The sequence below is a fragment of the Lepidochelys kempii genome, chromosome 1 (assembly GCF_965140265.1).
Source record: "Lepidochelys kempii isolate rLepKem1 chromosome 1, rLepKem1.hap2, whole genome shotgun sequence".
In the NCBI taxonomy this organism is placed as follows: Eukaryota; Metazoa; Chordata; order Testudines; family Cheloniidae; genus Lepidochelys; species Lepidochelys kempii.
The window spans coordinates 242,176,730-242,193,635 of NC_133256.1; the positions used below are offsets into that span (position 1 = coordinate 242,176,730).

At 48.6% G+C, this 16,906-nt stretch overlaps 1 protein-coding gene across 1 annotated transcript in view; it reads left to right on the plus strand.

Moving 5' to 3' along the window:
- The first annotated feature begins 768 nt into the window (after positions 1 to 768).
- Positions 769 to 16,906, plus strand: part of LOC140901703 (sodium- and chloride-dependent GABA transporter 1-like) — a 33,798-nt gene continuing 17,660 nt past the window's right edge. Inside the window, exons 1-6 of the mRNA XM_073321001.1 lie at positions 769 to 1,006; positions 6,542 to 6,673; positions 7,546 to 7,646; positions 13,149 to 13,258; positions 13,701 to 13,833; positions 14,769 to 14,903. Of these exons, the coding sequence (XP_073177102.1) occupies positions 769 to 1,006; positions 6,542 to 6,673; positions 7,546 to 7,646; positions 13,149 to 13,258; positions 13,701 to 13,833; positions 14,769 to 14,903 (849 nt within the window). The remainder of the gene's footprint in view (positions 1,007 to 6,541; positions 6,674 to 7,545; positions 7,647 to 13,148; positions 13,259 to 13,700; positions 13,834 to 14,768; positions 14,904 to 16,906) is intronic.

Here is a 16,906-nt window from a genome sequence, read left to right on the forward strand (position 1 = left end):
AAGACTTGTTCAGTGAGCACCCTGACCCAAAACCTCTCTCTTGGGTTCCTGGGGGCCACACCCTGTGCTTGCAGGCAGTGTCTGCTTGGCTTTCTTTCTGCTTCTCTCTGTCTCTCTCTGTGTCCTGTGTCTTCTGCTTCTTTTACACACACTCCCTTATCCCCAGAGGCCACTCAAGCCAATCTGCTGTCCTAAGCCAAACTTTTGCAGCAGGAACCCACTCCCCATCTACCCCCTGCAACTCTCCCCTGGCCTCCTCCAGCCCCTGGGGCCAGACCTTCAGCCCCCAGCAACCTTTCCCCTGGAGCTGCTCAGCTCAACTACAACAGGACCTGGGCTTCTCCTGCCCGGCCCTCTGCACCTCCAGCCCATCCCAGCCCTGCCCCTGCACTCCCCATCCCCAACCCTCACCCCCTGCCTGGCCCCCAGCACCCTCCGCACCTCCCACCTGACCCTGCACCTTTCCAGATGAGCTGTTCGCTGTTGGGTTTGTAGTATGGGGCAGCTGAGGAACAGGTGCGGAGAAGTTTACATGACTTGCTGAAGGCTACACAACGAGTCAGTCCGTGAGCATTCAGGAGGATGTGGCTCATAGTCCTATGACCCTATCCCACTGTTTTGGGCAAAGAGCAACTTCTCCTTCCATTTTCTCCTCAGAGGTACCAGCAGGAGCTTTGTCCAACTCACCGGTCCCATTTAATCTGAGATCAGCTGGGACTGAGAGTGTCATTCCTGCCCCTCCAACCCATGCAGTAAACGTGAGCAGCTATGGGGAAGATTGACAACACATCTGTGGAGTTGAATTCACCCTCCGGGGTGAAGCAGGCAGCCATTGAGGAATTCGAGCCAATTGGCCAAGGAGATGGGAACACCAAGAAGATGAAGGAGCTCCCAGACAGAGGTTCTTGGAAGGGCAAATTTGACTTCCTGCTGTCGTGCGTGGGCTACGCCATTGGGCTGGGCAATGTCTGGCGGTTCCCATATCTCTGTGGCAAGAATGGAGGAGGTGAGTGTAGAATGCTAAACACATTTTCCTTTATATCAGCCACAACCCAAGGGTCTAGTTAGTGTTTTGAAATTTGTCTGCACACTGACTGATTCTTTTCCCTCCTGTCCTGCCCTCAGTGTACCCACGATTCACCACATCAGATATACTGAGGCAGCATAAGCCAATTGCCAGCTGAGATCAGGAAGAAATCATAGTAATGCTTTGCATTTCCATACAGCAGTGCCTTTCACCCATGGATGGATCGTACGGGCATGAATGAGTTAAGCCTCACAACACAGCTGTGAGAGAAGTTAGTATTACTATCTCCATTTTACAGGTGAAGAAACTGAGGTACAGAGAGGTTGAGTGATTTAACAATGGTCACTGAGGAATTCTGTGGCACAGATGGAAATAGAGCCCTTCTCTTCATGTACCCAGTGTCTTGCTAAGTGCTATCACTTCTTACTCTTCAATTCCACTAAAATCCCTCTTTTCCTCACTGCCCCCTTGGCTAAATCCCTTGGCCTTACCTTGGTCATCTCTTAAAGTGTGTGAGAGTGGTGGTCTGATGGAAGCAGGGCACTGGACTAGGAATCAAAGGAACTGGACTCAATTCCCTGCTCAGCCACAGACTTCTGTGACTTTGGCAGGTCACATAATCCACGCTGTGCCTCCGTTCTGTCTCTATAAACTGGGGCTATTTGTACTAGCCTGGCTCACAGGGATAAAATCCATCAGTGATTGAGGCACTAAAATATTCCAGTGATGGTAGTCATAGAAGTACCTAGATAGCCTCGATTTTCTGTAGTCCTCTAATCCCTCCCCACCATTTTTTCAAAGCTCTGCTGCAAACATCACCTTCCTCTCTCACTGCTTCATCCATGTCACTCACTTTCTCCACTTGTCTCACTGGCTTCCCATCCCTTACCATGTCTAGGTCAAACTCCTTCTCCTCACCTCCAAAGCTACAAATAATCTCAGCTCCAGCTGTCACTAGGTTCACATTTCTTCCTACTTCCTTCCCCACCCTCTTCACTTCGCCCCACTCCATCATCATCTCCCAGTCTTGGTTTTCCCCCTCCAGTCATGCTACCCCCTATGCTTGAAAAACCTTCCCCTCCTAGGCCACCAGTCTTCTTTTCCCCGTCCTTTAAATTCCTCCTAAAAACTCACTTCCTCTCTGACCTGCTTGTCCTCCTCATGAGCAATCTCTCCCACGCCTTCCTTACTGTACTGTTGTCCCATGTCTGATATTGCCTGTGTCTGTTTCATCTAGTTTACATTTTGGGAAAAGAGACCTGTCCAACTGATCACAGGTGTCCTGACTCCCTGTCCCCTACACTAATCACTAGACAATGCTCTGCCCATGAAATTCCACCACAGCAGATTATCGAATCATAGAAATGTTGGGCTGGAAGGGACCACAAGAGGTCATCCAGTGCAGGGGTTCTCAACAGTTTTCTTTCGGAGGCCACTCCCAACATGCTATCAAAGTTTCGCGGCCCAGCTGTGCCACAACTGTTTTTCTGTATTTAAAAGCCAGGGCTAGCATCAAGAGGTAGCAAGCAGAGCAATTGCCCTGGGCCCCACACCACAGGGGAGACCACAAAGCTAAGTTGCTCAGGCTTTGGCTTCAGCCCCGGGTGGTGGGGCTTGGTGCCCCTGGCTGCAGTTCTGCACAGCGGGGATTTGGCTTTCTGCCCTGGACCCTAGAAAGTCTGCCACCAGGCATGCTTGGCGGACCCCCTGAAACCTGTCTGTGCCCCCCCCCCCCGCTCTCCAGATGGCCCCGGACGCCTGGTTGAGAACCACTGGTCTAGGGCAACCCTTTGCACCAAGGCAGGACCAAGTAAACCTAGACCATCGCTGACAGGTCTTTGTCTAACCTGTTCTTAAAAAACCTCCAAAGATGGGGATTCCACAACCTCCCCTGGAAGTCTATCCCAGTGCTTAACTACCCTTAAGTTAGAAAGTTCTTCCTAATAGCGTACCTTAGGTATCAGCTTTTACAGCTTCCTCTGAAGTATCAGGCACCGACTACTGTTGGCCACCAGGTGAGGTGGCCCAGTTTTCTATCCCTTCTGATATGACCGTTCCTGTTTTCTTATGTCAATTCATAAGGAATAACGGTTTTATGGTGAAGTACCGAGAGACAGGAGAGGTAGTTTTTATTGCTGGTTCTGCCACACTGGGGGTGCATGATCTCAGACAAGTCACGGCACCTCAGCATGGCTGTTGCTTCATAAATAAATTGGAGATGATAATATAGACCTCAGGGGTGATATGAAGCTAAAATAATTCCTCTCTGCAAAACATGCTGAGCCCCAAGGAGGGAAGTGCCAAGTGCTGCTGTGTAGTGTTACAAATCCAGCACTATATGATCTCTAACACAGCAGGGGCAGGGACACAGAGCAATCCAGCAGGATGTTCAGAAAATGCTGGATGAGTCTAGCAAATTTGCCAGTTGCCATAATAAACATTGCTCTCAGGAAATGTAAAATTGTGTGCTGTGCCTGCATACGCCATGCTGCTGGTCCATGCTGGCTGTTCATTGCCATCTACATCAGTCACTCCTCTGGTCCCCTTCCAGTCTGGCTACCAACAAGCAGCCTTTTCTGCAGCCTGCAACAATGAGCAGCAGTGGAGGCTGCTGACGTCTGCAAATAAGCAGGCAAAGGGACACCCAAAGCTCTGCTCGAAGCCAATTTAAAGCAGAGAGGAAGGATCAGTCAGCATCTGACTCAGAACTGGGTAGGCAACGCCTCCCGCACCTAGGCTGAGGCACCTTCACTGCTGAGCAGACAGTGGGTGGAACTCCAATGATATATCCGCACGTGCAGTGTTGAAAGCAAAGTTGTGTGGGCTGCTTCCATTACGCATGGGCAAATTGAACGGAATGACAATATTGTCGTTTCACTTACTGCTGTCATATCGGATCTATCCCCAGTCGATTTAATCTGGGTTCTAATCAGGGATATAGTGAGGGTGAGATTCATCCCAGGTAGACATACCCTTAGCACTGAATGTCGCTCAGTAGGTCCTCAAAATTGTCTGATGAGAAATTTAGACTGTGCATACCTGATAGTGAATGTTTCTTTACCTGCTAAAGACTGGCATTTGACCTTGATTGAGGCTACAAGCAAAAACATATTGGTGCTTTTATATCCTGGTAATTAATCAGTGGGCAGTGGTGGCCGTTTTATTTACTAATTATTAGTAGTATTTGTTTGTATCACATTAGTGCCTAGAGGCTCCAACTAAGATTGGGGCTGCATTGTAGCAGGTGCAGAACAAACCCGGTCCCTGTTCCAAACAGCTAAATCTAAATAGAGAAGGCAAATAAGGCAAGGAAGTAAGGAAAGATTATTTTCATCCCCCAGAGACTGACTTGCCCCAGATCACACTGGAACGGAACCCAGATCTCCCGAGTCCCATCCATTTGGTTTTGCGCTCAGAACTAAAAATGAGCACGCTGAATTTTACCAACATTTCTCCAAACCATTTCAGCCCAAGGTGTAATTTTCCTCTCAGAATGTTATAATAGGGTGGCCAATGATGCAACCCCAGAATACAGGACATCGCCTTGTTTGTCTCCACCCCTCCCTGGGTGATCCTGCCCCAGCCTGTGTGACCTCACACACTGCAGGGGCGGAGCAGCACACTCTGCACAATGGTGTCTTCTGTGAGTGATACCAATTTTATAACAGTACTGGACAGGAAACAAACCATACAAAAACTGGGTGGTCTGGCTGAAAACTAGACAAATGGCCTGCCTGTGTCATAAGCGCCTGATTATAGAGTCCTTTCTCAGCTGGTGGCCCCACCAGAGTGGCTATGTAATTAGAGAAAGGCTAGAGCTGTGGGGCTCAGATCAAGCCTTAGGTCTGAATTTGAATTTCCCCCCAATTAAAGGGGTTTTTGTATCTGCTGGTCTAGGTCAGCCCATCACAGAGAGAGGAATGGAAGCCCTGTAGGGCAGGGACCACTTGTTGTTACCTGTGTGTATAGCACCTAGCCCGACAGGGCCCCGATCACTGTTTTGTGCATGTCTAGGATCTACTACAATATGAATAAATACTAATAGCCTCAGAGATTGGATCTGACCTTTCCCAAAGTTCTTTGAAGGCTTGACTTTGATTTCTGGCTTGCGGGCATCCATTGCTAGCTAGAATGCTGTAGGGATGCTGATTGACACGTTTCTATGACAGTGCTGGATAATTTTTTTTTAGTCAAGATGTTGTTGAATATGAAAGCCGGCGCTTTTTGCCAGCTGGAAGTTCAAGCTCACAGCCATCAAGCTGCTTGCCCACAGCACACTGATTGTGTCCCCCTGCCACCTGCTGCCAACTTATGTTCCTGAGTCACTGCCCTAGACCCATGTAAAGGGACTTGAAGCCAACTTCCCACTATGGTGCTCAGCTGTTTCTCAGCTCCCGTTGGGCCTCAGCTGTTTACCCACTTAGTCAGCAGTCCTAACTGATGTGATGTGTCTTTGCAGGGCCATCCCTAGTGGTTTGGTGGAGCCCAATACTGTCAGAGATGGACCCAGCCACAATGATCCATGATTTCAGGATGTCCAGGCTTGATTATTGCAAACCCCTATACCTGAGACTGAATATGCAAATTCTGTGGGAAAAACCCCCCAGCTAATCCAGAATGCAGCAGCGCTCTGCTAAGTGACCCTGGGAGGCAGGAGTGTACCACTGCAGTGCCCCAGTCATGTCACTCCCACCTCACTAAACAGAGTGCCCGTTCAAAGTCATGGTGCAAATCTTCAGAGCTCAGGGGTTTGGGTCTGAGGTAGCTGAGCAACCACTGCTCTCTACACAATTAGGACCCTCTGTGACAGTATCCATCCTAAGGGCAATGGACATCTCTACAACCTGTGTTAGACCTGCGAAAGCTGGAGTCTGAGCTTTTCTCAACAGCCATCCCATGCCTGCAGAACTGCCTTCCTCGAGAAATCTGACTGACCTCAAATCTCACTGCCGGCGGGTCCCGCTGTAAGACCCAGCTGGTTTGCCCTAGCTTTCTACAACAATAAAACAATAGCTAACAAATAAACTAATGGCTCATGCCAAAGACTCCTGTCTGCTGTTGGCCTGGTTGGGAGAGAGAGAGAACAAATCGCCCATGAACTACCAGTTCCTGTTTGTTTTCTTGCCTTGGTCTCAGATATCACGTTGAAGAGAATGGTATAAATATCTAGACTGATATGTCAGATCGGCACATGGGTGCTGGGGTAGAGGGTGATGGAGATGTGAGAAGAAAGAAGTGACAGAGAAAGATACAGTCCAAATAGTAATTTAACAGCCACCACGGAACACCCTTGTCCACCATCAAACAGAGGGATCAAAGCTGGGGGTGGCATCTTAGCTTGAGAACTGGAGCTGGAACAGAGCATTGGGATTGCAACGTGAGCCCAGGGTTTTGTGCAGTAACTATGAGCTGAGCTTTACATTTCTTGTGGAGAAGAGGTGGCCAGGGCCCCAAAAAGTCTTGTGGTGATGAGACCTTGCAGAACCTGCTGCTAACAGCTGTTTGTTCTTCCAGGGGCCTTCTTGATTCCCTATTTTCTGACACTGGTGTTTGCTGGGATTCCTCTCTTCCTGCTGGAGACAGCTCTTGGCCAGTATACCTCTGTTGGTGGATTGGGGGTCTGGAAATTAGCGCCTATGTTCAAAGGTACTGTACTGTAAGTCCATGATGCTGATGCCCTATATCTAGCTTTAGAGCTGAAACCATTTACTGAAATGGGAAGCAAAACCTCAGGGACTGGGACATAAACCCTTGGGGAATGGGTGGTGAGTCTCTGGAGACTGTTACATCTGATCTATGGTATTTGTAGGGTCCCCTTCACCATGGTGTCTAGACATCAATAACACTCCAGCCCTCTGTTTGAATGACCTTCGATAGTGACAAAACGCTCAGGTAGACAACACTGCCTTGATGGAGGCAAATGACTGAATGGAGCCACCTGGCACATCGGGATTGTACTTAAAACGAGATGCAGTAAGTTGGCGGGGAGGACTGTGCTGCTCTGTACCAGCAGAACCCTGTTTACTGTACACTAAAAGGTTGGCTGTCTACCAGTTGGGCGTAAACCTGTTGTGTTTGCAGTAACAACATATGGGAGGCTACTGGTGAATTAGAATAATAAGTGTTTTTATTGGGAGACTAATTCAACTACAGGAGCAGGCAGAGACACAGCTGGTTCCCCCTCTTTGGTTTTCATAGAGCTCCACACATACAGTTCTGCTAGCAGGATACTGAAAGACACCACCATTCAATCTTTGAAACATGGGAGAGAGGCATGACGTCCGAACAAGCCTTCACTGGCTGATCAGTGAACTTGAGGCACGGTGCACTGTCACTTACTGATCTCTGTGAGACGATTCACTTTTCCTAGGTGTACAAACCTTCGTCTCTCCTCTGTGCTGTCACTTCTCAGCTTGCCATCCCCACTTCAGCACAGGAGGCTTGTATCCATCTGCTCAATACAACTCCATAGACTTTGGATGGCTTGTGTTGAACATGCTCTGTTTCTTCTCTCCTAGGAGTGGGCCTGGCTGCTGTGGTTCTCTCGTTCTGGCTGAATATCTATTACATTGTCATCATTGCCTGGGCACTGTACTATCTCTTCAACTCTTTCACTGCAGTGAGTTTCAGCCATTTCTATAAACCTTAATTGGCTCAGTGTAATTTTTGCAGTTCCTGTTTCTCTCATAAAATGTGGAGTTTAACATGTTACTTGCTGTCTGTGCCATGAAATATACAACATACAGCTTACAGATTGTGCAAAGGCTCGCTGAATGTTGCTGCTGGATCCGTTGCTGACACATTCTATGATATCAACTGTTCTGCATTGTTGTGTGCTGATATTTTTCTTTTAGGGGTTATGCTCCCTTTATAAATCTTAAAAATCTGTCCCTCTGCCCCACAGCCTTTCACATTCTCCTTTCTGTCTATCATAGTCAGAGAGCGCCAGTCACGGTAATAGCGATGTGTTTCAAAAATGGCTTCTTCATGAGATTGTCTCATTACCATGGGCTTGGTTGTGAACCTAATTAGACCCCATTTACACTGCTCCCGTTCCATTGATTCCAGTGGAAAAGCACTTAAACATGTGCTTACATCTATCCCCTAAGTATGACAGCATGTAAGCAAATGACTTCTAGCATAGGCTTCAGTCCCATTGACTGCAACGAGATGCTTTCCTGAATTGGGACCTTGTGCCAGTGTATACGAGGTCAGAATGGAGCCTCGAGTCTGAAGTACATTTCTTCACAACTGAACCATTCTTATCAATCTAATGACAGAGCAGAGCTCCCTTACCAATCCATAGACATAAAGATATCTAATTCCATGGGTCCTGTGGGGTTCTATTTCGTTTAGACACGCCTGCTAAAATGTTGTACATGTACCATAGTTCAGTCCAGCTTCAGTTTTTAGTTGATTATGTTTTCCAACATCTGTGAAGCCATTTGTCAAAATGTTCTTATTGCTTAGCACTCCCAAACCATGTGTGTGTAGTCTCCAGTGCCTTCTGAACACCTGCAGTACTTGTTGTTCTCTCTTAACCCCACACGAGCAAATTGTACAAGTGTCAGTTGTTGTGGTCCAGGTAGATCCCCTACATATTCCTGAACAAGACTTTACAACACAGGAGGGCAAACTATGGCCTGTGGGCCAGATCCGGCGGATCAGAGCTTTCAATCCAGCCCATGGGATTGCCAGCACCATGGCGCAGCTGGGCTAAGGCAGGCTCCCTGCCTGCCCTGGCCCCGTGCTGCTCCCAGAAGCTGCCGGCACCACATCCCTGCAGCCCCTGGGGGAAGGGGCAGGCAGAGGGCTCTGAGCACTGCCCTCACCCTCAGGCACCGCTTCCCACAGCTCCCATTGGCTGGGAACGGGGAACCATGGCCAATGAGAGCTTTGGGGGTGGTACCCACAGGCGAGGGCAGTGCGCGACAGAGCCGCCTGCCCCACCCCCAGAAGCCACTGCCAGACATGCTGGTCACTTCCCGACGCAGGGCCAAGGCTGGCAGGGAACCTGCCTTAGCCCCACTGCATGCCGCTGCCACCCCGGAGCTGATCAAGGTCAGCAGCGCCGGGCCGAAGCCTGCACTCTGAACCCATCCTGCACCCCACCCCCCTGCCCTGATTCCCCTAGCCCCTTGCCACACCCCTTCTGCACCCCAGCCCCCTGCCCTGAGCCCCCTCCTGCACCCCAAACCTCCTCCCACACCCCGCACTCCCTCCCGCACCCCAACCCCTGCCCCAGCCCTACATTCATGGCCCTGAATGGAATTTCCCTACCTAGATGTGGCCCTCGGGCCAAAAAATTTGCCCACCCCTGCTTTACAACCACAAAAGAAGAGTGTGCACCTGGAGAAGGCGTCCCAGCTTCCCTCCTGAGCCCACTGCGCCTTGGGACAGGGACTCTGGGAGTTCAGTCGGTGCTGCCTGTGCACCCAGGCAGTGCAGACATGACCAGGACAGCTGATGGTTTATGTGCCTGAATGCAGAAGATCGGAGATTTGATTCAAGGAATTATCAGAGCTATACCATCAGTTTCTTTAAATTAAGTGGAGATGGGTCTGAATCAACATCTCAGACTGGAGCATCCCCAAAATTTGGATCAAGGGAGCATTAAATCAGATCCCTGTCTGAATTTTGCAGCTCTAGAGTAAGATAAAGTGGGACAAAAAAATAAATTAAATAAATAAATACCACCCAATTTCCCACCCCTGCCACATCAGAAACTCCTTAATCACAGTCCTGCCCAGACATATTCCTCCCTGGGTTCGCTCCACTGAAGTGAATAGACCAGGGATGAATATGGTCAGCTGCCTCAGGCTCCCAAGGCTCTGGCTGTGGGGCTATAAAATAGCAGTGTAGATGTTTGGGTGCAGACTGGAGCTTGGGCCCTGAGACCCTCCTGCCTTGTGGGGTCTCAGAGCCCAGGTTCCAGCCCGAGCCCAAATATCCACACTGCTATTTTTAGCCGCACAGCCTGAGTGTCATGAACCTGACTCAACTGACTCAGGCTCTGAGACTCAGTGCTGCGGGTTTTTCATTGCAGTGTAGACATGCCCTGACGCACCAAGTCAGGAAAGCACATGCTAAATCAGCCATTATTTGTAATGGGACCTAAGTGGGTGTTTAAGTGCTGTGCTGAACAGGGAGGGACATGAGCACACACGGAAGTGCTTTGCTGAATTGGGGCCTTAGACCTGACTTTTCAAGTGCAACACAAATTGGCTTTTTAATTTTATAAATCAGGGCTGGGCAAACTTTTTGGCCCAAGGGTCACATTGGGGTTGCGAAAAGGTATGGAGGGCTGGGCAGGGAAGGCTGTGCCTCTGCAAACAGCCTGGCCCCTGCCCCCATCTGCCCCCTCCCACTGCCCGCCCCCTGACTGCCCCCCTCAGAACTGCCCACCCATCCAACCCCCCCTGCTCCTTGTCCCCTGATCGCCCTCTCCCAGGACCCCTCACCCCTAACTGCCCCCCCCGGGACTCCACCCCCTATACAACCTCCCCTGCTCCCTGTTCCCTGACCGCCCCTGCCCACCACCCCAAACCTCTGCCCCATCCAACCGCCCCCTGTTCCCTGACTGCCCCCTAGGACCTCCTGCCCCTTATCCAACACCTCCCTTCCCCCAGCCCTTACTATGCTGCTCAGAGCAGCAGGACAGGCTTATTGGAAAGCCTGGGAGGTGGGTGGGCGCAAGCCGCCCTGCCTGCACAGCAGTGTGGCTGCGGGGGAGAGGGGACAGTGGGGGAGGGGCTGGGGGCTAGCCTCCCCAGCCGGGAGCTCAGGGGCTGGGCAGGACGGTCCCGCGGGCTGGATGTGGCCCGCGGGCCATAGTTTGCCCACCTCTGGTATAAATCTAGGTACAAATAATATTTCAAACTCAAGCCATATGTTTATTTTTTGTTCAATAAAACCAAACCATTAGTTGCAGGTGAGGCTAACAAAAAGCTACAGTTACTATAAATATGATATCCCTCAACCAATGAACTTGATGATGAAATGATGAATGATGAAAAGCAACATGAGAGTGCCTGGTTTAATTAATAGCTATTAATCAGTGACAAGCAATTTTAAACATTTAAGCAATTAATGTCATTTTATTAAGGATTTGGTATTGCCCTAATCATAGCCTGATATTATTTCAAGGAATACTTTGTCTAATATTCTGGAAAGTGACTTGCACGTCTGGCTGCTGAGCTCCTGGCCTCTGACATTCAGACCCCTTTCAAGTGTCTCAAGATGTGTTCCCAAACATCTGGGCACCAAAAATCACTAACTAATCACCATTGCCATCGACTAATTCTACCAGGAAGATAAAGTGTGTGTGTGTGTCTGCGTGCACATATTTCATTTTAATATATCTGTATTTATCCAATCTCCAAAAAAGATACTTCTTTTTAAATTGCAGTGAACCTACTGTTCCTTATCCAGGAGTCATGTAGAGCAAAATGTGAATAAATCACTTTTCAATAGAGCAAAACCTCCTTCTGAAAGAAAGATAATTTTACAAGAAGTTTTGTGCCAGTATTCAGATGTATCACAAACATTCCGGACCATACACCTGCCTATATGCTGCACTAGGAACTATGAAGCCATTGATGTAAAATTGTTTTAATAGTATTAAGTTTATAAATAAGGTTTAATCTTTCATGTAAACTTTGATCTTTTGTGGTGATCAGGCATAAATATTTTACCTGTTCCTTGCCTTATATTGGCACAGGGTCATATGCCCAACAGCTCTCCTTCCATCATATCTTTGAGATGCCTACAGAGCCCTCTCCATCACATCTTCACATTCTCTGCAGTCTATCCAGCACATCCTTGCCTTCCCAAGCACGACCTCACATTTCTCACAGTTCCCCAGGTATGCCCTGGCATTCCCTCTACACTCCCCACTGGTGCACCCTCATGTTCCCAATGCACAGACATCCGTGCATCCTGGCATTCCTGACAGTCCCACTCGGGTGCTTCTGGCTGTTCCCCCCCAGGACATCTTTGTCTTCCTTACACTACATCACAGTGCCTATTCACATTCCTCACAGTTCCTCAGGTGCATCCTAGTGTTCTTCCCAGGTCCCCAGCACGCCCTCATGCTGCACATGGGCTCTGGCATGGTCCTCCTTTCCCTACAGTTGTCTGCCCAGTACATCCTCATATTCCCAACGTCCTTGTGATCCCCAACCTCTACAGCATGACCCTTGGGATCTCCACTCATGTTCTCCACAGTTCCCCTATCACATCCCTGAGCTCTCCTACCCCACTATGTCTACATGTTCCCCACAATCCCCCCAGCATGTCCTGATGCTCCCTGCAGTCCTCATATTCTATAGTCCCTTCCACCACCCAATACATTTTCATATTCCCTACATCACCCACATTCCCCACACCAATATGGCTTCCCAGTCCCACCCTCTACTTGGTACATCCTTGTACTGCTGCAACTCCTCTTTGCCATGCCCTCATGACTTCAGCTACCTCTCCCTGTGTTTCCATGTTCCCCCCACACACCTCAGATGTCTTCATGTTCCAACAAGAAAAGGAGTACTTGTGGCACCTTAGAGACTAACCAATTTATTTGAGCATAAGCTTTCATGAGCTACAGCTCACTTCATCGGATGCATTCAGTGAAGTGAGCTGTAGCTCACGAAAGCTTATGCTCAAATAAATTGGTTAGTCTCTAAGGTGCCACAAGTACTCCTTTTCTTTTTGCGAATACAGACTAACACGGCTGCTACTCTGAAACTTGTTCCAACAGTTACCCTGCCAACCTGGCCTCACATTCTAGTTTCTCCACCCACCCGGCCTTCTGTTTACACAACCCCCCAGAACATTCTTACATTCCTACCCTGCCCCCCACCCCGCCTCATGCTTCCACACCCCCTGCACACCCCCTACCCTCGAGAAAGTCCTCACATTCCCTCATCACAACCCACAGAATATCCTGTTGTTAGAATGTGACTTTTTAATTCAAATGGAGATGGGAGCAGCTTAACAAACAAATATGTTCTCAACCATAACAGGGCAATGACACAGGGATAAGTGACTGATGCAAGAGAGCATTTCGAGAACAGAACTGAGCCATGCTTCCCTAATTTTATCCTCTCCTTCCTCTTCCCATTAGGATCTGCCATGGCAAAGCTGTGGCAATGCCTGGAACACAGAGAGATGCTTTTCCAACTACTCCCTCAATGATACCACCAACCTGACCAGCGCTGTGACCGAGTTCTGGGAGTATGTCTCCAGCCTAAGTCAGGTTTCACCACTGCAGGGACCATCTCATCAATTCATGGGGGGTTCTTGTTCATCCATTTGAGAGTAGCTTTGAAAGTCTCTGTTGGAGACATGAAGTTGTTCATCAGACCATGCTGAATGAGTGCTCTCTGTCTCCAGAGGGGGCTAAATGTCCGGTTCATGTGCATTTAAACATTCAGACAGGGCAAGGAGGGTCAAAACACCTCTCATCATCCATCCTTCTTCCATCAGTCCCTCACACTATATCTCATAGTCTTGCTGACCTTCTTGCCTTTTGCTGATGTTTGGGCTCACACCCACCTTTTGTGCCCTCTGCCCGCATCTGGGCTCACCCTAATCCTTCGTTCCTTCTGTCTGTGTCTGAAATCTCTCAGTCTCTGTAGATTATACTTTTTTCTAATTCCATGTCTTTTGTCTGCAGGAGGAACATGCACCAGATTTCTGGTGGCCTGGGGGAGCCAGGTAACATCCGCTGGCCCCTAGCTGGCACTCTCGCTTTAGCATGGGTTCTGGTCTATTTCTCCATCTGGAAAGGAGTAGAGTGGACTGGAAAGGTACTTTGTAATAATCAAGCAATACAGTGTTGCCTTTTATTACTGTACTCATCTCTCATGTTGAAACGTCCTCCAGATTCAATTTTGAGTGCCTGTAATTAGGGTTTACTGTGTTTCAAGGAGGAATTGGAGTGTGTGCCATTAAATTCTTTACCTTTCACAGTGGTAAAAATTGCAGGAGTTGCGGAATTCTAATCATAGAGAATACTTCTTAACCGTAGAATCTCCAGGCTGAGTACTGAACTTTCAGACTTTTGGAACAATTTAAGCCAAGCTTTGAAAAAAGGACTTTCAAAGCCCAACTTGAAACACCTAAAGGGGCCTGGGCCCCACCCTAAGCACCCACTCTCTGAAACTCAGGTCATTTTAGGGGATTAGAAATTGAGCATCCAGAATCACTGGTCTCTTTTCACCTCATACGTTGGGTTTTAAGGATGGCCCTCGAAACAGAAACATATTGCTATTTCCTAGTGTATAACATTACAGACCAGCACCATAAAAAAGAAACATCTGAGAAATTGAATAGTTTGGTAAAATGGTGCTCCTGGGATATATTATCTAGGATGTAACTTGGAGTGATGGGATGACATTAAGAAAAGAGTAATCTAGACTGAATGTCAAAAAAAAATTCTTCACAGTAAACTTTCTTAGGTTGTGAATTAGTCTCCCAAGAAAAGTGGGGGAAGCACCTTCAGGCAAACTAGCATTACTTGAATCATTTAAATAAAACAGTTATTCACGTAGCTGGAGTTGCATCACTTAGGTCGACTTAACCCTGTAGTGTAGACCTGCCCTTAGAGCCCGGTTCACTTCTTACTTACATCAGTGGAAATCAGGAGTAAACCCACTGAAGCGAGGAGAATCAAGTCACTGTTGTAGCTCTGACTGTGAGTGCCTCACTACACAACTAATGTCTCCCTTTCTGTCTCTCTCAGGTGGTGTATTTCTCAGCCACCTACCCTTACTTCATGTTAATTATTCTTTTCTTCCGTGGAGTCACTCTACCGGGAGCCAAGGAGGGAATTCTCTTTTACATCACACCAGACTTCAGCAAACTCTCTAAGTCTGAGGTGGGTCCCGCAATGTTTAAAGCTTTTGCACTGCTGTATTCAAGTTCCTTGGCACTTTGAACATTTTAAGTTTCTCTAATAACAAAAAAAAAACCTCCCCATCTTAGAGTCTTAGAATCCCAGTTGCCAGAGTCTTCACAGTCAGAGACAAAACTGGGCCAGATCCACAACTGGTGTAGATCAGCCGTGCTCCATTGAAATCCTGTAGTATTATCAAAGGAGTGATGCTGATTTACACCGACTGCAGACGTGACCCTCCAACATGCGGATGCTCCATTCCACTGATTATTCTAGGGGCAGCTGTTTGGGTTGGATAGTGCAGTCCCAGGTAGAGGAGGCAATGGAACCCTATATTACCCATACCTGCAATGCTAGATGTAGCTACGAGTTCAGCATCAGACATAGCTGTTATTTTAGGTGGAAGTGTTTAAATGGCAAGTGATAGCCATATACTGTTTGCCTTACTCAGTGGGAAGCCCAGTGAAGTAGAGATGCTTGAGAAGGCAAGTTTCTCTCTGTGATAGAGTAACAACTCCTTCGAGGTCTGTGAGGTTGCTGGCCATGCACAAGTGGTGACAACTGAATAGTCCTGTTTGTGTAGAGCTCCCAGTGATCCTTCTTTGTAGGAACCACTGCACTGTAACAGTATTGCCAACCCATGAGTAAGGCTCCCCTCAGAAAAATTACAAGATTGGTTTAAACATCATGCCATAAATATATAAAAAAACACCTTCTGTGTTCTTTTTATTAGCCCCCTGGGTTTGGGGCCTTTAAGTTACACAGGGGCCACATTTTCCAGCTTTTCTCTGCAACTATGCAGGCTAGAAACTACAACTTCTAAACAGTGAAAGCTGAGATTCTCATGTAATCCGCTGACTTCAGGAGCTGGGGCTTTAAGAAGACACACCAGCTATGGTGAGACTTGTGATAAAAGGCAACTGTTGACACTCCTGCTCTAAGTACAGATGTTCCGGAGACCCCTTCCCTTCCCCTTGCATTGTGAGGTGGAGAAAATGATTCAGAATAATAAGACACAATCTCAGCCCCCCCCCCCCCCCAGTCTGTGCCCATTTCTGGAACCAAAACCTGAACCAAAGTGTAACCCTTCTGCCCGTCAGAGTTGGCAGCAACAAGGGCCGGGTTCAATATCTAGGGGTTCCATTCCAATAACACAATGCAAACCGGCTCGAGCCCCCACCCAGTGACCTGGGACAAATATATACCACCCCCGCTGGGCGCCTCCAAGAGGCGATACTTCCCCTCTCGCAAGCACATAGTCTGAGTGTAGCAAAAGCCTTTTAATAACAGAGAGAAACAATGTGGCATTATGTTGGGGAAACACCCCCAACAGGATTCATAACACAACCCATGAGCAAAAACCCACCCCAAGCAAATTGGGGCGTGTCCTTTCCCTTTGGTTCTTGAGTCCAGCAATCCAAAATCACCCAAAGTCCCAAAAGTCCAATGCCCCAAAAGTCTCTGTCCCTGGTCAGGGCAGCCCCAGAGTTCGAAAGTTTATCGGCGGAGCTTTACCTCCCAATCTGGGTGGAAATGGGACAGGGGTAAGAGGCACCTTACGTGATCTGAAGCTGACCGCCCCATAGCTCCATAGCGGCGCTCCGCTCCGCCAGCCGCCCCACGAACTCCTTCGCTCAGCTGCGCTCCGCCAGCCGCCCCACGAACTCCTTCACTCAGCTGCGCTCCGCTCCGCCAGCCGCCCCACGAACTCCTTCACTCAGCTCCACGGCCCACAAGCAGCTCCTGCCATCCACACACTGCTCCGCGTCGAACTGCTTCACCAGCCGTCCCGCAAATTGCTCCACAATATATCTTCAGGCTCCCCCACTACTTAACACAACACTCAGTGATTTCAGCTCTTAGGTGAATTCAGCTTATAGTAGGGGAGCCCCAGTGCTGGTGCACTGTCAGCCCAAAGTGAGCTCAGCAGCCTATAACTAGACTTCTAATGAAATCAAAATTAGCTCTGATATTCCACAGTGGAG